Source organism: Myxocyprinus asiaticus, chromosome 30 (genome assembly GCF_019703515.2).
Source record: "Myxocyprinus asiaticus isolate MX2 ecotype Aquarium Trade chromosome 30, UBuf_Myxa_2, whole genome shotgun sequence".
NCBI classification, from domain to species: domain Eukaryota; kingdom Metazoa; phylum Chordata; class Actinopteri; order Cypriniformes; family Catostomidae; genus Myxocyprinus; species Myxocyprinus asiaticus.
Window position 1 is genome coordinate 8092482 of NC_059373.1, and position 24984 is coordinate 8117465.

General features: G+C 38.1%; 1 protein-coding gene and 1 pseudogene across 3 annotated transcripts; both read left to right on the top strand.

Moving 5' to 3' along the window:
- LOC127420993 (bromodomain-containing protein 2-like) lies at positions 1 to 20634 on the top strand. Of its 3 annotated transcripts, none has more exons than XM_051663683.1 (12): positions 1 to 2085; positions 5815 to 6109; positions 6388 to 6525; positions 12802 to 12946; positions 13061 to 13257; positions 13588 to 14046; positions 14580 to 14708; positions 14999 to 15223; positions 15335 to 15588; positions 16169 to 16494; positions 18845 to 18973; positions 19089 to 20634. In XM_051663683.1, the coding sequence occupies exons 1-12, from the start codon at positions 2054 to 2056 to the stop codon at positions 19211 to 19213; spliced, it is 2454 nt and encodes an 817-aa protein (XP_051519643.1). In that variant the 5' UTR covers positions 1 to 2053; the 3' UTR covers positions 19214 to 20634. The 3 variants fall into 3 exon arrangements, with proteins under 3 accessions (XP_051519643.1, XP_051519645.1, XP_051519644.1); XM_051663685.1 differs by having other exon boundaries at positions 1 to 596; XM_051663684.1 differs by having other exon boundaries at positions 2 to 2085; positions 14999 to 15211.
- The window catches only part of LOC127421627 ((3R)-3-hydroxyacyl-CoA dehydrogenase-like), a 12001-nt pseudogene continuing 7177 nt past the window's right edge, over positions 20161 to 24984 (top strand).

Below are 24984 nucleotides of genomic sequence, written 5' to 3' on the forward strand. Positions count from 1 at the left end.
TCATGCGCAGAGAAGCTATTTTCACTGGAGATGAAAGCTGTTGATTACGCGGATTACTTGCGCTCCTAACAAACATTTTGCAACGCCTTTTACATAACCGAATTCCAATATTGAAACCATTTTGAACGCTCACACGGACGAAATTGGATTATTCCAGAAGATAATCTCGGTGACGATAATCAGGTTTATTTTTTACGATGGCGCGGTGCTTTGCGGAACACGTGATCAGTGCCATCCAATCATGGCGCGGCAATGTTAGCCATCTATTCTTTGTTCGGGATTTATCAACGTTATTGACTAAAGTATTCGTTTACATCTTATGGATTTTAAATGCATCATATCTTTATTAACTAGAGGACGTTCTAGGTGCATACTCTTTAAAAAGAAAGACGTGTTATTTATTTCCTCCTTAAACCGAGATCACATGACTTTCCCTGAATGGGCAAGAAGAAGGTCGGACATGTTTGAGGGAAATGTGTTGAATAAAGAAACGTGGCCGAAGACAAGAAGAAAATCCGGATTTTTTCCCCCAACAATGAGGAATTCGACGTCTTTTTTTTTCCATTTTATTTTCAATTCACTTAATCTGGCTAGAGGTATATATGTAAACAGATTTTTTTATTTTTATTATTATTATTAGAAAACAAAATGCTTTAATTGTGAAACATTGCTAAATGTATTTAGTTAGGCGTTCTAATTTAATTAATGCATAGATAATATGGAATTCGGTCGGTTTTTGGTTTCCCACATTCTATGACATTGTTTCGGATGTGTAACCTTGGTAGTGGGGGATGGGATGGGTGCAGCACATTTACCAAAAATCTGTTGTGCTACTTTTAATTTGAAGATAACTTAAAAATAGTTTGTTGTGTCAGGATATTTATATCCAGGCAAATACCATTTATTAATAATATCTGATCTAATGAAGGCGTTTTATGTATTTATGTAGTTCAGACGTCTTCTACTTTAATTACACGCATTATTTAAAAAAGGTTGAGTTATTATAGTTGCAATTAAGTATTGGAGAAAAACATAATGTTTTAGGCCGCAGCCTAAAACATATTAGGCTGCGGCCTAATAGGTAGTAGTATTTTTTACTTCTTTGTAAATACTGAATATAATTGCGATAGTTCAATTAATGCCTAGCGTCGTTTTGGCATGCATTTCAGCGCTAAATTATGTTTTTAAACCACTGCTAGGCGTCTCTTCAAAACTTCAACATTGCTGCGTCATTTCATGGAGGACACTCCTTGTAGGCCATGTTGAACCGAGAGAGAGAGCATGGAGAAGGGCGTTGAGTTGAAACTTTTGTCTTAATATTGGGTCTGAGTGTGCTATATTTAATCTTCAACGCTGCTTTTTTTTTTTTTAGTACAAAGTTTTAGATACGGAAAAATACTGCTTTTTCACAGTTTTTATTTTTGGGTCGTAGCAATATAACAAACTTGCCTTTTATACGTTAAGTTTAATTGATATTTTGTGTGTAGTTTTATACCGTTTTAGAGGAACAGTTTGTGAAGCGAGATCTCTGCGTTTGTCTGATACACGTGACTAACCGGGTTGACCAATGACGTGCTTCCAACTTGCCACGGATGATCGCTCCTTAGTTTTGAGGGACCAATCACTGAAGTCCGTTAGACTTGAGTTGACGTAACAGAAACCTCTGAGAACGTAACCATATTCTTGAGTGTTTAAAAGTATTAACGATACTGTTTTTGTTAAACGCTGGTCTCTTTGCTTTAGTGGCGGTCATGCTTTTACGTTTTTGTGCGAAATAGTCTGCTGGAAATCCTCAAATCGTGCTCAGAAACGATGTGAAGGCGTGGCCTATGTGACTGGCAGATAGGGTGGCCTGTAGAATACGTGTGGGCGTGTACATTTAGCGTTACATCAGCCAATGGAGTCTTCGTCGGGTTTATAAATAGTCGGGCGGAGCCACAACGTTGCCATTTCATTGTAGATCTTAGCTGGAGGATAAAGGAGGTCAGAACAAGCCGCGAAACTCGGACGTTCGAACGAAACCGGTTTAGAAACTGAATCCGGATCCATCCCGATGGAGACGGCATTCTGCCCGCCCTTTGACAGGTACCGGTTGGAGCAAATGACATTATACTTATTCTGTGAAGGAAAATGTTGTTGGGATATTGTCAAAAGTCTGCATCTTTCGGAATAATTTTGTTTTACTCAGTTGCGACCTGCCGCAATAACATCGAGTGAAATACCGTAATTTTCAGACGGCACTGGCTTTATTTGGCATTTAGATGAGGACACTTTACGTCGACAGTTCGCGAAGTTTTTGAAGTACTACTTTTAACATCTGGCCGCGTGCACTGCGCAGGCGCATTCTCGTTCTCACAGAAAGACGTGTTTAATCACGTTAATTTGACCAGTGTTCAAGCTGTAAGGTTTGAGCATAATCGCAGTTCCCCCCTATTTGTGTTTGTTTGAACTCTAGCCCTCACTGTGTACAGTATGAATGCGGTACTAACGTCAGCATAGCAGGGTAAGGTGTCTGATTATTCTAATGACCATAGAGACTGTTGACATGTTATCTGGTATTTGCTTTGTGGGGATATGAAGACTCGCAAAGGTGCACCCTGTATTCTGTGATGTAACCAGTGTTTATTTTGAACTGAAGTAGGTTAAAGTTACCATGTGGCTGTGAATTTGATCTGCAGTGACTTGTCTGCCTGGCGCAATGTAAAGGCATGTTAGGATCGATATGGTATTAAAGAGTTAGTTCTAGAGCCGAAATAGCGAATTAAACTCACCCTTAGCGACGTTAACTGTTGTATTTCGCGATCAGATATCTCTGCAAGTTTTCCACCCCGTTTATTTTATAAGTGTGGATATTTTTGGCTTGCTTGGTGGTTAGAGTCGACGATTTTATACAATGTTTTGGATCAATGTAGTTTTGTCTGAAACGCATGTTACGTCATGAGCTTCCATCTCGTACCACGTGGGCTTTGTCAACACGCGTCAAAGGCCTCAGCTCTGTCTGCGCGTTAGCTTCTATGTGATCAGATCAGGGCGGCTTTTTAGTGCCATTGATTTGGGAAATATAATGGCACAATGAATAATTTGTGGGATTGTCGCCTTCTGGTTGCTTAGTAACCTGAGTAGCCATGAACCCAGCCTTCTGCCCCCAGCCAGCATGCAGTAGACTAGAGTAACCCCCATTATAGACAGGGAGTCTATAGGAAATATTTAATTTTACGTTCTTAAGATCTTTTTTATTTATTTTTCTTTTCAAACGTGTATCAATTTTACATTTATGAAAATAAAAACGTTTTCAATGTGAACTGTTTGTGACCTTGTATCATTCAGTACTAGATTATATTGTGTATAAGTAAAATTCTTAAACCTTACAACGTTATGATTAATTTTTAATTGACTTGAGATTTATTAATTGAAATATGCATTTTGAGATTTGTGTAGCTCCATCACGTAAGTTTTCAAAGTTCTGTAAACCTTAAAAACAGCATGACAATGTTCTCCTGTATTGTGTAATTATACTCCATGCATACTGGTGCAGGTATTTCACCCTTCACTGACAGAAACTCGCTGGAAGTCAGGAGAGCAACATTCTACAGCAAAAGTGAACATCCACCAGCAGAGACTAGTGAATGCCTGCTGCTGTATAATAATAATATAATATTATTAATGACATGTATACTGTGCAAAAGTTTTAAGCACTTGTGACAATGTTGCATAGTGAGGATGTCTTCAAAAATAATGACATAGTTTTCATTTATCAATTAACATCATACAAAGTCCAGTAAACATAAAAAAGCTAAATTAATATTTGGTGTGACCACCGTTGCCTTCAAAACAGTACCAATTCTCCTAGGTACACCTGGACTCAGTTTTTCTTGGTTGTTGGCAGATAGGATGTTCCAAGATTCTTAGAGAACTGTGGCAAATTCTCCATCTATTTATGCTGTCTCAGTTGCTTCTGTCTCTTCATGTAATCCCAGACTGACTCAATATTCAGTGGGGGAGGGGCTCTGTGGGGACCATGCCATCTGTTGCAGGGCTCTCTGTTCTTCTATTTGCAAAAGAAGTGTTTGAGTCTAAAATGTATATTTCCTATTGAGACACTAAAGCTGAAAATATAAACCATCTTAAGACAACTGTTTTTGTGAAGTATCTTATGTGCCTAAGACTTTTGCACAGTACTGTAAATATGGCAATAGTTTTACAAGTATTGCAGCATCATCTGTGAGGTCCCAAATGTGCACAGCGAGATGAATTGTGACTGGAACTTGATTTTTCAGTGTCTATGAACGATAGCTAGAAAGCAAAATGGAAAGGGCTCGGGGCATAGGATAGACCACTGAAGGTAAGTCTTAGGGAGGTGTTCTTTACTGTCATTTAGGAAGTAAACTTTGCAATATTCTACAACATACTAAAAATCTGTGAAAGGCGCTTTTGGAATTACATTCTGTTTATCAAAATGATTTTTTTTTTTTTTTTTTTTTTAAAAGAGGTTTAGAATTGTAATGATGATCATAGAACTACAATGATCAAGAACGGTTGTTTTAGAAGTAAAATGATCACAACACAATTCTCAAAATAACGGTTTGACATTGAGTCCTGATCTATACTGATGACTGAAGCCTTCAAATATTCAGACCAGTAGGTTAAAGTGTGTTAAAGGCTAGACTTTATATGTGGGTAATTTTCCCATTTTAAAATAAGCATATTACATTTACATCCTGTTCAAAAACTTATTTTAGGGGGAATCATGAGTAAAATTACACAAAGGACTGATGTAGTGATTTATTTATAATTCCAACTATTTGACTTGAAGACGGCTTACTCGCTGTCTGATCACACAAACATGTAAGCATGACCTGGGGCGTGTTTCATTCAGAAATGATCATCCCTATGCCCTATTCCCTTCTAAGACTTTATCATCAGCTGTAGGAGCTTTGGAGGACTGACAAGTGTGGGGCTAAAAAAAAAAAAAAAAAACTTTCGAAAGTAATTTTTATTGTAAATTCTGTTTGGAACAACTTTAGAATATGGCTTTCATGATTGTTCTCCCTTCGAAGTGCCCCTCGAAGGCATCATTTATGCCGTTTGGTATGCAAGGCCAATCTAGCTTAATAGGTCTTTTTCAGGCTACACCCCAAGTTTCCAGTTAAACTGAGGCGCATCAGTTTGGAATGTGCCATAACTCACCCAGGCAGACGAGCTGCTGATCGGGCAATTGTGTCTTCATACGGTGCTCATGAGCAAAACACTTAATAGGGTCTGAGTCATGACAAGTCTGAGACATGCATTTTGCATTTCATGCTAAAATGTGATGAGTAGTTCATGTTTAGTCATAAGAGAAGTCCTTCCTTGCTGACAGGATCATTTGTTTTAAATTTTTCAGTTTTTGTTTCAGTTTGTCCTGTCAGTTCACTTTTTGTTTGAAGTTAGTTTTCAATCTATAAAGTTAGTTTATCCATTTTTCTCCCCATTGTTTTCTTTCCTTTTTTCCATTTTAGTATGTTTTATTCAGTATTTTAAATTTAGTTTTAATATTTTAGGACTGCATAAGTTAATACATATTTAACATTAATTACATTCATAAAACTTTTTATTTTTAATTTTTTTTATTTGATTTTCACCCATAGTAGTGATAAGTACTTTGCCGTTTTTGTAGTTTTATAGTTTAAAATTATTTAGGTATTAAAGAAATTAATTTAAAAATATATTTTATTGCCTCCCTTTAAAGTCTGCCAATATTCACTCTTTTCTACTCTGCCAAATCCCATACACGACTTCCCTCACCCTTCTCACTCATTTTCTTGTTCTCTGCAGCTCTTTGGGTGGGGGCGATGGCATGCAGGGTTTCACAATGATGGAGCAGACCATCTCCGGCCCTGGCAAGCGCATCCGGAAGCCATCGCTGCTGTACGAAGGTTTTGAAGGTCCTGCTCTACTCCAGACACCTCAATCTGGACCCTCCCAACCACCTGTGCGGGACCCCACTCGACAGGGCCGCATGACCAACCAGCTGCAGTTCCTCCAGAAGGCTTTACATAAGACGTTATGGAGGCATCACTTTGCCTGGCCCTTCCATGAGCCGGTGGATGCTGCCAAGCTCAACCTTCCTGTGAGTTTGTTGTTGGACTGTTTGGGGCCAAATGAAGTAATTTCTGTGCCACTAGCATCACCAAAAGGAATCATAATTTGTTTGTTTGTTTGAGCCTTGACATGGCCTGACACAAAATTTACTCAAACAATAGCTTGAGTTTAGGATGGGCCTACCAGCTTGTCCAAACAATGGAAGACATTGGGTTGTGTTTAAAACAGAATCACTTCACCTTATGAACATTAAAAGATGCCATTAAATAATATTTCCCTGCTTAAGACTCTTTTTATGTAATTCAGGACTACTATAAAATCATTAAGCAGCCAATGGACATGGGCACCATCAAGAAAAGACTGGAAAACAATTATTACTGCAGTGCCGGCGAGTGCATGCAGGATTTCAACACCATGTTCACCAACTGCTACATCTACAACAAGGTCAGTCTTGTTTATTCACCCAGCCTTTTATATAATTTACAAAAAAATGGTTTATATATTACATAACCATATTGTAATGCCTATTTTTGAATAATCTTGTCATTTAATAAAGTACTTAATTAAATGACTACTCCCTCTTATATAATTCTCTTTATTTGGAACTTGACCAACATAGAGTAATAAGAAAACTAAATTTGTTTTTTAAAATCAACCTTACCATAATGGTAAACTTCACATTATGCCACATTTCAGTCTGATATTGACTAGTATTTTTATTTTCTTAGCGTATCCAAACATACACCCATCGATCTGTCTATGGACAATTGCAGTTTTTCTAAATAAATTAAGCCAACTTGGGTGCACTTGGCAGTAAACATAAGCCGTTTAATCGTTTCTTTGGAGTAACATAGCACTTCATGTGTTATCTAGCACTTTAATGTGTAATAATATCTGAGCTAGGCAAGTTTTTCCAGATCACAAGGAGCTGCATGCGCTGTTCAGCTTACTCCCAGATGATTATTGTGCTCATCTCAAGTCCGAAGAGACAGCGTTTAAGTGTTTTAATGTCGTTGTTTTCACTATTGCAGCATGCTCATCTCCCGTTTGTGAATATAATATAATTGTAGACACTGGGACAGTTTCATCTCTGTTTTATTTACATTGCATTCGGTCGCGACTCATGAGTGGACGCTTCAATCATCGTACTCGGACCACGAGGATATAACCCCACACAGGGCCGTAGCTAGTGGGGTGAAAGGTGGTAAAGATTCTAGGGGCCCAAAGGTACAGGGGGCCCCACAGAAAATTCTAAACTGTAGTTTTTAATAGGAAAGGGCCCCAGAGCAATATTCAGTCAGGGGGCCCAGATTATCTTGCTCCAGCCCTGATTCCACATATACAACGATTTAACCAGTTAATTTCTGTAATTGGACTCTTGGATGGAAACATTTCTTTATTTGAACATTTTTAAATGGATCTCTATTATGCTCTTTAATGTGTAAATGTACTCAATTTTTATATATATATATATATATATATATATATATATATATATATATATATATATATATATATATATATATTTTCTTGCATTCCTCTAATAAAAAACGTACTTGTACTCTGTGAAGTGTTCCCTGCTCACATACACTGGCAGCCAAAAGTTTGGAATAATGTACAGATTTTGCTGTTTTGGAAGGAAATGGGTACTTTTATTCACCAAAGTGTCATTCAGCTGATCACAAAGTATAGTCAGGACATTACTGATGTAAAAAATAACACCATCACTATTTGTAAAAAGTCATTTTTGATCAAATCTAGACAGGCCCCATTTCCAGCAGCCATCACTCCAACACCTTATCCTTGAGTATTCATGCTAAATTGCTAATTTGGTACTAGAAAATCACTTGCCATTATATCAAACACAGTTGAAAGCCATTTGGCTCATTAAATGAAGCTTAATATCTTTGTGTTTGTTTTTGAGTTGCCACAGTATGCAATAGACTGGCACGTCTTACGGTCAGTATTAGGTAAAAAAAAAAAAAAATGGCAAAAATGAAACAGCTTTCTCTATAAACTCATCAGTCAATCATTGTTTTGAGGAATGAAGGCTATACAATGCTGGAAATTGCCAAAAACTGAAGATTTCATACACAGGTGTACACTACAGTCTTCAAAGACAAAGGACAACTGGCTCTAACAAGGACAGAAAGAGATGTGGAAGGCCCAGATGTACAACTAAACAAGAGGATAAGTACATCAGAGTCTCTAGTTTGAGAAATAGACACCTCACATGTCCTCTGCTGACAGCTTCATTGAATTCTACCCGCTCAACACCAGTTTCATGTACAACAGTAAAGAGAAGACTCAGGGGTGCCGGCCTTATGAGAAGAATTGCAAAGAAAAAGCCACTTTTGAAACAGGACAACAAAAAGAAAAAAGGTTAAAGTGGGCAAAGAAACAGACATTGGACAACAGAAAACTGGAAAAGTGTTATGGATCTTAAACACCATTGAGCTTTTGAGCTTTTGTGGGATCAGCTAGACTGTAAGGTGCGTGAGAAGTGCCCGACAAGACAGCCACATCTATGGCAAGTGCTACAGGAAGTGTGGGGTGAAATGTCACCTGAGTATCTGGACAAACTGACAGCTAGAATGTCAAGGATCTGCAAAGATGTCATTGCTGCACATGGAGGATTTTTTTGAGAACTCTTTGAAGTAGTTAAGAATTTTTTCTTCAAATTGTAATAGTAATTTTTCACGTTATTAATGTCCTGACTATACATTGTGATCAGTTGAATGCCACTTTGGTGAATAAAAGTACCAATTTCTTTCCATAAGAGCAAAATCTATACATTATTCCTAACTTTTGGCTGCCAGTGTACATCCTGTTTAAAATAATAAAACATGACACCGTTTTTCTATACTTCATTATCCATGAGTAATGATTATAAGGTGAGGTAGGTCTGTTTAGATTAAGTATTTGAGATTAATTGTACATAGAATAAGCCATAATAATTCCACGCTGAGGGCACTGCCATTGAAACCGTTTACACGACAACGGTGTTTTGGGGCCTGAAAACGCAAACTTTTGAAAACGGGTTTCAAAGTGCAAGTTTTTGAAAACGATGCCCTCATCGTCTCCGTGTAGACATACAAAAACGTTGAGGTCATGCGCACGCGTATTACGTGTTCAGTCTATAGGCATGCGCGCGAGTACTTCAAAACTGCAATGGCGCACTACAGGACTGTGTTTGTGCTGCTCAAGATTTTGTCCAGACAAAATTGCTCGATGCTTTCGTCATCTTCATTGTTTGTATTCACCGCTCTGTGGAAGAATGCTTATGTGCGCAGGCGCGTAGTGTTTGTTTACAAAGTGACATCTCCAACTACTGGCCTGGCCTGCATAATACAGCGTTTTTAGTCGTTTTAGCGGATCCGTGTGAAGAAGGATAGTTTTGACAACGTTATCGTCTGTACGCGAAACTTTTCAGAAACGCAAAGGAAAAACTTTTCCGTTTTTAGTACATCGTTGTCGTGTAAACGTACCCGTACGCTACTAAGCTATGCGAAAGCGGAAGTGTAATAATGGCCAATCACGTAAAACACAGAAAGATGAGAAGCTTATTTAATTTGTTGTTGTTGTTATTGTTATTATTATTGGTGATAGGTTAACACAAAATATGAACATGAAGCATAGCATTATACATTACAAACATAAAAATATCTTTAAAACTTTACGTATATTTGAGAATATATTATCATAATACCTTATAAAATCTTTGGATTTTTTTATTTAATGGGCCCATTAGTTTCCGGTTAAATGTGTTTACATGCGCCGTAGTTGCCTAGTTCCTGAAACGATACTTAAAATGAGTTTTCGAAAAGGATTTTAAAATACGGATCTTTTCAGAGATTGAAGAAGAAATATTTTGAACATTACCGTGTATAGCGTCTTCAAATTTCAGTGGAAGAACAGTTTTCACAGCTTTAATTCAGCCCGAGCCGCTCTGAGAAAGCAATGGCTGGTATAAACTCCAATTACGGAGGTCTGTAGCAGACATTTAACCACAGATCAGATCGAAACGCAAACGACAAAAGGTTGAATGAGTCAACTGGTGTCGGCACCAGCTGCGCTCTTTAAATTAAACAACTACATTATTCAGTCACTGATGTTCCATATGTGTGTGAGAGAGCATCACCATGTTTTAATTAAATGTATGTTTTAATTTTTGTTTTTGTCACTGATTCACTGATACCTACTGTATATCGATAAATGTTGAAATGCAAATGCATAAGTAAGAGCTACTAAAGATGAGTAATAACGTTTGAAATGGATTAAATATACAGGTGCATCTCAATAAATTAGAATGTCGTGGAAAAGTTCATTTATTTCAGTAATTCAACTCAAATTGTGAAACTCGTGTATTAAATAAATTCAATGCACACAGACTGAAGTAGTTTAAGTCTTTGGTTCTTTTAATTGTGATGATTTTGGCTCACATTTAACAAAAACCCACCAATTCACTATCTCAAAAAATTAGAATATGGTGACATGCCAATCAGCTAATCAACTCAAAACACCTGCAAAGGTATCCTGAGCCTTCAAAATGGTCTCTCAGTTTGGTTCACTAGGCTACACAATCATGGGGAAGACTGCTGATCTGACAATTGTCCAGAAGACAATCATTGACACCCTTCACAAGGAGGGTAAGCCACAAACATTCATTGCCAAAGAAGCTGGCTGTTCACAGAGTGCTGTATCCAAGCATGTTAACAGAAAGTTGAGTGGAAGGAAAAAGTGTGGAAGAAAAAGATGCACAACCAACCGAGAGAACCGCAGCCTTATGAGGATTGTCAAGCAAAATTGATTCAAGAATTTGGGTGAACTTCACAAGGAATGGACTGAGGCTGGGGTCAAGGCATCAAGAGCCACCACACACAGACATGTCAAGGAATTTGGCTACAGTTGTCGTATTCCTCTTGTTAAGCCACTCCTGAACCACAGACAACGTCAGAGGTGTCTTACCTGGGCTAAGGAGAAGAAGAACTGGACTGTTGCCCAGTGGTCCAAAGTCCTCTTTTCAGATGAGAGCAAGTTTTGTATTTCATTTGGAAACCAAGGTCCTAGAGTCTGGAGGAAGGGTGGAGAAGCTCATAGCCCAAGCTGCTTGAAGTCCAGTGTTAAGTTTCCACAGTCTGTGATGATTTGGGGTGCAATGTCATCTGCTGGTGTTGGTTCATTGTGTTTTTTGAAAACCAAAGTCACTGCACCCGTTTACCAAGAAATCTTGGAGCACTTCATGCTTCCTTCTGCTGACCAGCTTTTTAAAGATACTGATTTCATTTTCCAGCAGGATTTGGCACCTGCCCACACTGCCAAAAGCACCAAAAGTTGGTTAAATGACCATGGTGTTGGTGTGCTTGACTGGCCAGCAAACTCACCAGACCTGAACCCCATAGAGAATCTATGGGGTATTGTCAAGAGGAAAATGAGAAACAAGAGACCAAAAAATGCAGATGAGCTGAAGGCCACTGTCAAAGAAACCTGGGCTTCCATACCACCTCAGCAGTGCCACAAACTGATCACCTCCATGCCATGCCGAATTGAGGCAGTAATTAAAGCAAAAGGAGCCCCTACCAAGTATTGAGTACATGTACAGTAAATGAACATACTTTCCAGAAGGCCAACAATTCACTAAAAATGTTTTTTTTTTTTATTGGTCTTATGATGTATTCTAATTTTTTGAGATAGTGAATTGGTGGGTTTTTGTTAAATGTGAGCCAAAATCATCACAATTAAAAGAACCAAAGACTTAAACTACTTCAGTCTGTGTGCATTGAATTTATTTAATACACGAGTTTCACAATTTGAGTTGAATTACTGAAATAAATGAACTTTTCCACGACATTCTAATTTATTGAGATGCACCTGTATGTAGTGTGGTTAAATATATTTATAGTGTGCGTATTTATTTACTTATTTAATTTGATAATACATCTGTTTCATTCTGTTCTGAGTGGTTTGTAAAGCCTGGTCTGAGTAAGATAACAGCTGATGTATTTATAAATAAAAACATCTGGGACATTTATCCAAAGAAAAGTCATTTGCAATCGTTGTATCTCAACTGGTATGAAATATCATTAATGAATGAAATGCATGTTAATGAGACGAACAGACTGCTGCATTTTATACATGTTTGATTTATTATTCAGGAGCTGAGTTCAGCTACATTTGGAAAGGAAAAAAATATATATATTTAGAGGCAAATTTCAGCTAATTATAAAAAATGAGGCGTCATGTTAGCGTCAAAAATATGATTGGATGATTTAATCAACTGACAGCCCTAAAAAAAGAAATGATCTGCCTCCAATGAATAAATCTCTGCATGTAGGCGCACTGAATGCGGTGACAGGAAATGCCTGTAGCAGTTGTGCAAGTAGTCCATTATAATGTGAGATGAATGTCATTGAATTTGCTTTGGCAGCCCGAATTTTCACTTGTGCGGCCGGCAAAAAATTGTCAGTAGCCTACATGAAAAATCCTGTTTCTTCCATTCTCTCAGTCCCAACTGAAACCGCTCCGTCTTCCTCCATTTCTCCGACAGAATGTGTACCGGGTACATGTTACATGAATAGAATGATTTGCACGCTGCGATACAGACTATAATCCAAAATGTATACCGGTTGCCAAATTTCTTCCGGTTTATCATGTATACCGGTATAACGCCCACCCCTGTGAGCTTGCCAGGTGGCCTGAAAATATGTGGTGTGTTTGAAGCCAACAGATGACATTGTCCTGATGGCTCAGTCTCTGGAGAAGGCTTTCCTGCAGAAGGTGGCACAGATGCCCCAAGTCGAAGAAGAAATCCCACCACCTGCCCCAAGGGGTAAACCAGGAAAGCCCAAAAAAGGCTGCAGATTAAGTAAGAATGGGTTGGAAAACAGGAAGCTCAATACATGTATGAGGAGCTATTGATGTGTTGTGTGTAATTGCTGTTTGACTGTCTTTGAACAGTTTTTTTCCATCTTGCTTTTAGCCCCAGGTGGAATGACAGCTCATCAGGTCCCTGCTATATCCTCTTTGTCCCAGTCGATCTACTCGCCTCCCACTCCCGACACCCCAGACTCTCTCCTCTCCACCCCACCCCTGACAATTCTAGCCAAGTCTATGCCTACCACTCCACACGGCAACCCCGCTCTGCTGGGCCTACTCCCTACCCAACCTACTGCTAAGGTAAGAAACATCTGTTTCCCCAATGATTCCACTTATACAGTGATGATGCTCAAGTTGTCAGTTCAGCTAGTTAAAATTAGGGATGTGCAAAACTACATATTTTTAAAATCAATTAGTTGATAGGTTTGTCTAGACGACTAATCTGTCTTCATGAAGCCATGTGTATTCGTTTGGTTTCGGGTTCACCTGACCATGGTTGGGGTGTGTTTGTTCAGAAGTGTTTTGCAATTTAGCTTTCAGCATTAGTGAATTTCACTAGTCACATTTCACATTAGTGAAATCAACTTTTCATTAATATTTCTCTCCACCTTTCTCCCTCACTTTCTATAGAAAAAGGGTGTCAAGCGCAAGGCAGACACAACTACTCCCACCACCACAGGCATGCCCCTCACCTTGGGCATGGGTGGCATTAATCTTGGCATTGGCAGCGGTGACTCCCCGCTCACCCTTTCTGCTTTAGGGGTGGACCCCAAACATAGCTTGTCACTTGGCCTGAGCCATGTTGGAGGCCTGGTTGGAGACAAAGTTCTGGCAAGACGAGGAGGCAGTGGCAGGCCCATCAAGCCACCCCGGAAAGACTTGCCCGACTCCCAGCATCAACATCAACCGGTGCGACGTGGGAAACTTAGTCAGCAGCTGAAATACTGCAGCGGGATTCTGAAGGAGCTTCTGTCAAAGAAGCATGCAGCCTATGCCTGGCCCTTTTACAAGCCAGTGGACGCTTCGTCATTGGGACTGCACGACTATCACGATATTATCAAGTATCCAATGGATCTTAGCACAATAAAGGTGCTTGTCTAAGATTGTCTAAAATGCACTTTTTTTTTTAATAAGGGATATGAACATTAGATTAGATGTTTAGTGTTCCTGCATCAATACAGGAACAGTATAAGGAGAAAATGGACCAATTGTATAAAAATAAATAAGAAACGAATGGGAGAAATTGCGACATTCAGTCTGGTAGCAGTAGAAATGAACGTCTCGCCTTACAGTTAAAAGAGCCAATCGCCTGTTTGAGGCTTCACTTGTTATTTGTTTATTTTTTTTTATGCACAATGTACACTAGCTGGACCTTTGAGCTAAAGAAGCAAAATGTATTATGTTATTAATCACATTTTATTGTTAATTTGAAATCTTGCTAAATGTTTTTTGAGATTTTGGTCTTTTCCCCCAAAAAAAGATGGGAGCTGTGCTTGTATGCCAATTGCATATTGAGATGGCCACAGATTGAACTGACTTACCTTAAATGGACTTCACTGTTTAAATAAAAATTAAACTATGTGCCTGATCACCAGTCATAATCTCCATGTCTTTATCTACAGAGGAAAGTGGAGCATCGCGAGTACAGAGATGCACTACAGTTTGCTGCTGACATCAGGCTAATGTTCTCAAACTGTTACAAGTACAATCCCCCAGACCATGATGTGGTGGCCATGGCCCGAAAATTACAGGTGCAGCCACTTTCCCTTTCTTTGAACATCTTCACTGTAGTCTGTTGTAAAATATTCGCGATTCAAAACGAGGCTGATTTATCCACTGTAATTTTATTTTTTTTAAATGTGTTTTTAATGCTCCATCAATTGAACAATCAACACCATGGTATTTAACTATCCCTCACAGACTTGTTTTCAATCGCCAATAATGTAAAAACAAAGGACTGTGGACATAAATACATTTAAAAACAAACAAACAAAAACATACAAAATTGTATATTAAAAGGATTTTTTTATATATATTTCAGGATGTCTTTGAGTTCAGCTTCGCCAAGATGCCCGATGAGCCCCTGGACTCCCTCCCACCTGCATCCCTGGGCAGCGGCCTGGGCGGTCACTCATCCTCCTCTTCCTCATCGTCGTCAGAGAGTGATGTGAGCAGTGAGAGTGAGAGCGAGAACAGCCGAAGCTCCGACAGTGAGGAGGAGCGAGCGCATCGCCTGGCCCAGCTTCAGGAACAGGTGTGTACACAGGTAGCAACTGAACCTTTCCAAACCAGCTCATTAGCTCAAAGACAGATGCGTATTTGTACGTGGCCGTTGGTTTATAGACACCTTGAAACTCATTGACTCGCTTGTCTGCAGTTGAGGGCGGTGCACGAGCAGCTGGCTGTGCTGTCATCCACACCCATCGTCAAGCCTAAGAAGAAGAAAGACAAAAAGAAAAAGAAGAAGCCAGAGAAACATAAGCGAGGGAGGAGTATGATGGAGGATGAGGTGGTCATACGGCCGGCAAAAATGCCAAAACTCTCCAAGACACCAAAGAGCCGGAGCAACAGCAAATCGGCAGGTTATACTCAGGGCAAGAAGGGCTCCAATAAGAAGAGCAACAAGAGCAAGTAAGTCTTCACATACATGCAGGCCCAGACAGAATCTGCAGACCTTTTCTGTTTATTTTGGAGGAAAAATCAGTGGAATTCTTTAAATATGGTAAAATGTGTAAAACAGCTGCGAGTACTATACTCTTATTGGTAGCTGAAAGCAGGATCAAATTATCCAAAATATTTAAAAAAAAAAATTTATTCAAGGTGCAAGAATGTGAATTTGGGCATTCCAACTCTGCAAGCAACTGGGAGCCTAGAAATGTTAGGGAATTCTAAAATTGTGATTTCCAGGCTGGGAAAAGTCATGAAAATTTATATAAGTTTTTTTTAGTTAAGCGCAGTTATGATATATTGTCAAGAAATTGTTCTTTATGAATACAGTCCCTATCAATTAAAAAAATAATCCCTATCAAGAACAACTGAAAGTCATGGAAGTTTATTATTCAGCATCTTTAAATGAGGTCCATAAATTTACACATTTGTGCATTTAAGTTACTGATTGTCACGGTGCGAAGTTTACTTCATTTTAATGTGAAATTGATCAAAACCATTGGTTTGCGTTAAGTGTATCTAAATTCTCTTACATTTCTCTCAGATCCTCAAAGAAATCTCAAGCCGCCACCTTCAATTCTTTTCCCATGAGCCACGGTGGCCTTACTCCCCACTATGACTCAGAGGAAGAGGAGGAGACCAGTCCAATGAGCTACGATGAGAAACGGCAGCTCAGTCTGGACATCAACAAGCTGCCGGGTGAGAAACTGGGCCGCGTAGTCCACATAATCCAAGCGCGAGAGCCCTCGCTACGTGACACCAACCCAGAGGAGATCGAGATCGACTTTGAGACTCTCAAACCATCAACACTGCGGGAGCTGGAGCGCTACGTTATGATGTGTTTACGGAAGAAACCACGGAAACTATTTGGTAAAAGGACATTTTGATTTAATGTTCAGTCCCTTTGTCTATTTGAGCAGTTGATTTGTAAAGTCAGCCTACTTAGAAAAAGGGAGTTTAAATCCATAAAGCAAAGTGTAGCCCCACCTGTCCCAGTTTTATTCATTACATGCCACAGATAGACAGTCATTTGCCCTTTAACCCTTACTGTAAACAAACACAACACTGTTCTTTTATTCCTCACACTTATGTAAAGACACCAGCAAGAGTCATCCCATTGTTGACTCCCCATGTGACTTGTTTTATTATTTAACCTTTGCACCTATTGATGCAGTTTGTAGAGAGGGCAAGCCCAGTTCATTTGGTGTGCTCTAGTTTTAGTGGATGTATTCAAATAAATAATGTATATGGTAGTTCACATGACCTTTTTGTTAACGTAATTAACCTACTCTCTTCATCCATTTAAATTTTGAATTTGGGTCTTTGGTCAATCTTTAATATAGAAGAACATATTTTTTCGACTGGTTATACCATAAAAAGTTCAGTTAAAAAATTATTAATTTAGAAGTTAGACATGTGATATAGAAATTGTGGATGTGCAAAACTACATATTTTTTCAAATTCAACTAGTAAGTGGGATTTTTGAACTACTCCTCAACTATGCAGTCTTAAGGAAGTGCCATTACGTTCTTGCACATAGTCGAGTGGTCTAGCCTTTCAAAGTGTACTCTTGACCGTGTGCTGTATGGATGCGTTCAAAGCATGCGCACTTCAGCTACTTTGTGATGCTCTTTAATGACCGAAGTTCAGCCATGCAACTCTGTGGTCAAGCTGATAGTTCTTTGACTTATCTGTTAGCCAGCTGGCTCTCTCACATGTGACACATTAAGCCAATTGGCTTGCATGGCGTAAGCTGAGTGGTTCTATGAATTGTTATCAGGTAGCCAATCATCTTGCATTTCTCTCCTTGTGTTTATTTAAATGGCTTAAATTTGCAGTTAAGCTGGTTTCTCTATAGTGTGCTGTGAGTTTTCTCTGAAACCCACCTCCACCCCAGCTTCCATCTGCCTGGATCTGGTACACAGGGATTGTTTGTTTATGTCTGCAGCAGCATGTAACATGCTCGATGCAGTATGTCTTGCATTGTCTCATTGTGCAGCAGAATTTCCACATGCTAACTCCGTATATATGTTTTTCTAGCAGTAGCAAGTCTTTGTACTTGCAGCAGCAACGTAGCAGATCTAGTCCACCAAGACCAATATCCAAATGTCATACCCACTTTCACATGTTAAATCTTTCAGAGAGTTGGCATGACTGAAATATGGTCAACTCCAAATGCAGACTGTCTGTATGCTGACAGTCCACACGCCCTGTGCTGATGCTGAAATTTACATCACGTACACTTTGCGTGAGACATAGCGACATTGCAGCAAAAAAATGAAGTATACTTTGGCTTTTAGAGATTTTTGGACACTAAGCACAGTGCTTCAATAGGGTAACATACAGGTACTGAACAATAGGCTAAATTACTGCAACCTTATATTGATTATAATGGGTAAAGCTCACTTATAGTGTAGACACGGTGTATTAGTTAATTGTCAGCATGCTAAAACCTTCACTCCAAGATGTTGCAATTCATCAATTCAGTTTAAATTCATACCCACTGACAAAAAAATATTGAATAAAAAAATTAAGGCTGTCAATCGATTAACATTTGTTATTAAATTAATTATTAATTGCAATTAATTGCATGTCCGTATTTACTGAGAAAGGGCTCCAAATAAAGATAATTTAGTATATAACAAAAAATAAAATAAAAACTATTAAGATGATATATAATATTCAGATAATTCAAAAACATTACATCATATACATATTGTGGCAGCAGACATGTAAAGCATTAGGACAATACAAAAAGTGGCTTTGAAGTCAAAATATTCGGCATTTTAGTCATAAGCATGTTTTTTTTAGGATGTTCGGTCAAGTTTAGCGTAGTTTGAAACGTTGTTGTGCTCTGGCCAGCCATCTTTGAGCACAATAGCGCGCATATATGAAAGGCTGTGCTGTCTGTGTCTCTTGTTGGTTTGACGAGGTGTGTTGCCTGTAAAGCTGGAGCGCTGACTGCCCCCTACTGCAACAAATTAATTTAAAAAAATTAAGGTCGTACGTCAAGCTTAAATTGGTCCGATGGTAGGAACATTCCTTATTTGCGTACGGATCAGGGGCATTAATTAATGTTAAAAAAAAATGTAACTCGTTATTTCTAATATAATTGATGGCACAAAATGAACGTTAAATTGTCAGCCCTAAAAAAAATAATGTCACTAATCAACCATCCTGACACATCCTCTAATAGAAATGTGCCTTTTGTGTTTTCTAGTGGCAACCAAAGCTGTGGCAGGTAAATCCCGTGAGGAGTTAACCTTGGAGAAGAAGAGGGAACTTGAGAGAAGACTCCAGGACGTCAGTGGTCAACTCAACTCTGCCAAGAAACCACAGAAAAACAAAGGTATGGACTTGCATGTTCACACATGAATTCAATGGTGATCGGGATCAAGTTGAAAATCAGGTTGATTGAGGCAAACTGTATTAATATCTTTTTTTTTTTTTTTTTTCTCACACAGCGGAGAAGCCCACCACGGTGGAACCTCACGCCATGGCCTCTCGCCTCAGTGCCAGCAGCTCCAGCTCAGACTCCTCTTCATCCTCTTCCTCATCCTCTGACACCAGTGATTCAGACTCGGGCTGAGCGATTTGAAAGAACAGACATGGAGCTTTCACCTTAAAAACACGCACTCCATCCCAGACCAGAATAGGACCACTGCACTACAAATAACAAAGGGATGAAAAGGAAGAGTAGGCTTTTCTCTCTTAGATGTGAACAGAGGGAGGGTTAATGAGAACATTTAAGAATTTCTGGGAAATATTGGACAGAGAGACATGTGAGAAGAAGCTGGTGGAAAAGCAGCCCAGTGCATCATTGTCTAATTTGGGACAAATTTTTGTTAGGCCATCCTTTGTGTGTATATATGTACAAAGCTATGTAAATATCTATTTTCATTTTCTTTTATAAAGAAGAATTTTAATGAATTCCCTGATAGGGAAACAAACAAACATAAAAATATATATGTAATTTTTTGGTGTGAATCTTTTTTTTTTTTTTTTCTTTCCTCACCCTCTTTTTGTTTGACCTGTTGTTTGTCTTAAAGAAAACAACAGGCTTGGATAAAATTCTGTCACTGTTGTTTGCATGAGCGAGTGTATGATCTGTATGTATGTATGCCATTGAATCCAGTGGTTAGAAAACCACATAGGGTGCATTTACACACACTTGTGCATACATGGATGTTTTGTAGGTTGGTTCTGCATTTGAATGAACCTTCCAAGCTTTAGTGAAAACAGAGCTCCACCTATTCAAATGGCATCTGTTGACCCAGAAGATAAGAGAAGAGGGAATTACGTCACCCATCTCTGTTCAGTAGGCAACCCATTGGCTTTAGTTCCTTTCCCTTCTCCATCCTGCCTGCTTTATTCTGATCAGAAACAATGTGGTCAAATTAATAGGTTTTGACAGTTCTATTGTTTTAAATACAAACAAATTCTCTTTGAAATCAGCTGGGCTATGTGAACGTTTGTTTCTCTGTACACATAAATTGAATGTGACTGTAACCACATGGTAAAAAATACAAGTCGTAGATGCATATAAGAGGTACAGAGCTGCTTAATTAGGTGTGAATATGTTTGTTTGTTTTGCACATTTATTAATTATTTGCCCAGAGAACTGGTGCACAGTCAATGGGGTTAACAAAATTAACCACCACTCATATTCAGAACATCCAAGATTGAAAATATAGTTTCTGTAATATAGAAACAACATAGAACATGCTGTTACACAAAAAAAAGGTTTTTTTTTCTTTTCAAAATGTGTGAATATGTAACAATTTTGCAGCTTGCATCTGTCAATATGACCCAATTTCTGTATCCTGCATTTTTTTCTTGTTTGTTTACTCCTGTCTTTAGATCTTTTTTTAGTGTTGTTGCTGGTTGTTTCCACCACTGATTATAGTTTTGTTTTTTTAAAGACGACAGCAACAGCAAAACACGTTTCATGCGACCACAATTCTCATCTGAAAAAGTCCACGTTAATAAAGAGGGTGAGATGTCCTTAAACAGCCTTGTGCCAGAGTGTTTCTTAAGAAAATTGGCAGATTTCTGTACAATGGAATGAGTATGAATGCATCATATCAAGTGGAATGAAAGGTTGTACTATAGTATTTAAATACTGAATTTTTAGTGGTCTATATTTACATAAGTATTAAAACAACTATTATTTAGTATATATTTTACATTAACCTGTAAAAATGCTTATAAAATGTGCTTAAACCCAATTAATTTAAAATGTGTCTTACACATTTAAGGCAACTAGGTGGCACTAGCCTTTTTGTTCTGCCCAGACATAGACTGCATTCAGAATGGCATACTCCCCACACTACTCTTACTAATTCTGCCATAATTATTTATGGAAAAAATAGTAAGAGTAATATGGTAGTATGTCATTCCAAACTTGGCCATACTCTTGGTATCAATGGCATTGTCGTGCCAGGTTTTCAACATTATAGGCCAAAGTGCAACGTGAGAAAGTAAATTAAACTGCTAGTTAACTAGATGCCCCAGTAAGCAATAACACAAAACACAACAAAAAACAAAACTTGCTAAGCAATTTAAATAGAGAATAAGTCATCAGCATCTGTTTTATGCTTTCCTTGTTCAGAAATGTTAGTGCTGTGATGTTCACATTTGTTCAGGAATAAGTTTAGCTAGTCAAGGCAGCATTAGTTTAGACAACAGTCAATTGGGTTACAAACTGTTCTGTAGTTTAGTTGTTTCGACCTGAATGCTCCTTAACTTTTGTGATGGTATGTGAAATAATGACCTTCTGCTGCTGCTCTTTTAACTTCCTTTCACAATAAGGTTTGTTTGAGTCAAGCCAAAATGCCCACCCCCCGCACAAGCCATATAGAGAATTAAAAGTGTTCAGTGCTTCATTCAGTTATGAGGAATTAACCACAACACAGTCAAGAAATGCCTTCATTTTTTCCTTCATTAATCAGACACGCATTTTCAAACTCAGTCCTCAAATTGCAATACTACAGCACTGGGAGAGGAGTTTGGAGATGTGGACACCAATGACTCTCACACTTGATTATGGGCTTGCCTTAGTGTTTTGCACTTTGCGTTTTCTTGTGTCTTATCACAGAAGGTGAGTTTAGTTTAAAAATGGCTGATATAGAAAGACAGGACTGGCATGTAAGGCCAGTCCAACATGACCAAAACCATTTTTGCTTCCAAAACTCTATAAATCTCTCCTCTGTGGATGAATACTACCATTTGCTTTAAGCTTTTATACTACGATTTCTTCTTGATATTCAGTATTGTGGCACTGTTAATACTGGCTCTTGTGTGATAAAATTCTTGTGTATTCCTCTTTCCTTTTGAGTTGCTTATGAATAAAGTTGTCTAAGTGACAGATACATGGTATTTGTTAAAGTTCTTGAGAAGTGATTGGTCTTTTCAAGATGTTCTTGGAAGAGGTCAATCCTACGTAACTGGAGACACTGCAAAGCTAGTTCAGGTGGAAACTGCATATCTATGATGTGCACTACATTATGTAGTCCCTTCTTGTGATTAATTTCTGCATTTTTATTTAATTTATGTATACTGCTATTAAGATGAGGAACTGGAAATGATGTAATGAAATTCAATGAGTGTGTGAAATAGTGGCCATCCGGATTAATTGACCGATATTGGCCATTCAGAGATTATCTTTAAAAATCGATGTCGGTCGAGTCTGAGGTGGTCCAAGAGCCATTGTTGCATAGATTCAATATTTTTTATATAAATTTGAGAGGAAGATGGTTAACATTCACCAGTCATTAATCTCATTGTCTTTGCAACAGTGCCGCTCATCATTACCGTACGTTCCAATGAGAAAGCTCGCTACCGTCAGCTGACCATGCTGGTGTGCCATGCTTACAATTTCTACCCCGAGGCCATTCATTTCCTTTGGCTAATAAATGGATCAAAGGTCAGTGAGGAGGTGACCTCAACAGAATTCATGGATAATGGGGACTGGAGCCCCCAGTTCCATTCATACCTGGAGCAGTTGTTTCACAGAGGGGTGAGAGTGGACTGTCAAGTGGAACACAGCAGTCTTTCCAAACCTCTCATTGTGCAGTGGAGTAAGTTAAGCTAATGCCCCACTAATTGTTTTTTTAATTAACCCAAAATAAAGTGAGATTATGTATGTGACTGTGTCTGTCATCCAGTGAACGTTAACACCCTTTCAAACTCAACTCCCTGCTGAGTTATAAATATTGTAAATATTACAAACTTTGACGTTTACATGAACATGCAATGGAGATGTCTTTATTGAGATTATAGGGCAGTTACTAAGATGCGATCATTGGGGGGGGGTGCATTTTGATCTTTAGGGTGGGCAAGTGGTTGTCTCTTCATTGAACCGGAGGTCTCAGTGGCCCCTTAGCTCCCCCTCTTAGATGTAGCCATAAATTAAAGTGTAAACCAGTTTACATGCCATGGTCCATACCATTTCTCTGCAGTTTGGTCAGTCACTTGTTCATTCTCTTTCTTTTTTTACCCCCACGCACAGACTCGGCTTCTCGACACCAGAAAGCTAGTGGTGGGTTGGTCTTTTTTCCTTATCGCCATATTGTGGCTCTTTTTTCTGCATACTGCTACTACAAAAGAATGCACAGAGGTAAACTTTTTTCTATTGCTAACTTCAAAATAATTCAAAAATTTTGAAAAAACCCAGGAAAGTTACGAAGGGTTTTCTTGTCTCCCGCAGGTTTTACATCCCTCCCTTTCAACTGAGAGCCCTTTTGCATAGAAATTATTTTATGATGTGTTAAGGGTTGAACCACTAAAGTGGTAGTAATGTCCATCCTGTTCTGCTTATTTAAGTGGGTAAATCTGTTATATTACCTTTGTGTTATACACTATACTGTTATCCCTCATTTTAATAAAGGTTTGAAAATTAATTGATTTACCTTGACTTACATATTCATGATTATCTGTACCATTTGCACAAATGGCTAAACAGTTCCATTCAGCTGATTAAACAGTAATGAAATGGTAAACAACATATTAAACATCTAAAGCACTGAATTATGCTGTTTTCATGATTTCAGAAATGTATATTTAATTTTAGGTTAAAAAACAAAAATGTTCAAGGTAAAATGTAGTAGATATTATGACTGGTCACTGTGTTTTTCTACTATTGGACAATCTGTAAAGGATAGATCTGAATAAAATTGAAACGTTCAAACATTTATGGATTCAAAGTTTGAAAATTTCAGTAGAAAAGTAAACCATGCCTTGAAAACTGGGTAACAACAAAATAAGTATATGCATGTGGTCCTAGTTTCCATAGTTTGAAAAGATAGATTTATTTATTTTTTATTTTAAGGACTCAAACTATCTTTTGAAATTAGGAAGATGTTCTGAGCAAAGCATATAGTGTCAGATAGCTAAAAAAAAAAATTATAATGAATAAATAAATCAATATTTATACAACCTGATAGCACACGTACATCACCCAGACATCTATTTGATTGGCGTGTTAACATCTGGAAGATGTATTTTTGTAGTTTGTTCGCTCATCTACATCAATGACCTCTCGGATGTCAATAAGAGATTCAGCAGATGTCTTTGAGATTTAGATTATTTGTAAATCTGATCATTTTAAAATGATTAGCAGCTGTTAATTAGATTGTGATGCTTTCCAAAAGATGAAAAGAACAGACATCTAGGAGATGTGCGTGTATTTATACTTATAAGAATGGCATGTCAGTGATCTAAAAGCTTTTTTTTAAAGTATTAAAGACGTTTGTAAACTTTGTCTCTGTAAAACATGCATATTTTGGAAAAATTCGATATCTAATGGTGAAAAATGATATCAGTTTGGGTTGGAAAAGCTATAGATAAGAAACACTTGAATTGCATTTACTCGAACAGCCACATGGGAACGTTGGCTAATTAATTGTTCTCATTATTTCCCCAGAAACCAGCCATGGTCAGCGGCGGATTATGACTAGCAAGGGGCCCCGGGGCCAATTTGTTTATTTTGGCCCCCCCGGTCCAATTATCTTTTAAAGTTGAGATCTACACAATCGATTTTCATTTATTTAAGTCTCTTTTAATTCCTGTTCTCTTATTTACAGTTGGATTAATTCAAACACACAGCACAGATGTGGTAAATTAACCGCTCAACCGAAACACATCTGCTGAACAGCCACTGTTCTTAAAGAGACAGTACCATTTCAGTGTTTGTTATACATAATGTAAACTCAGTGTAAATACTACAAATGATGCATACAAAATACATATATTTAAAAGGAGCCATAATAAATTATGTAATATTTTAATTTCATCAAACTCTTTAAATATTAATGAATTTTTACAAATACAGTAGGCTCCTACAGTATCTATGTAAGGGTT

Excerpts from the sequence above, each read along its gene's own strand:
- LOC127420993 (XM_051663683.1), top strand. The coding sequence starts at position 2,054 with ATGGAGACGGCATTCTGCCCGCCCTTTGACAG. Across the intron at positions 12,947-13,060 it reads CAAAAAAGGCTGCAGATTAA|CCCCAGGTGGAATGACAGCT; the intron begins GTAAGAATGGGT and ends TCTTGCTTTTAG. Across the intron at positions 13,258-13,587 it reads CTACCCAACCTACTGCTAAG|AAAAAGGGTGTCAAGCGCAA; the intron begins GTAAGAAACATC and ends CACTTTCTATAG.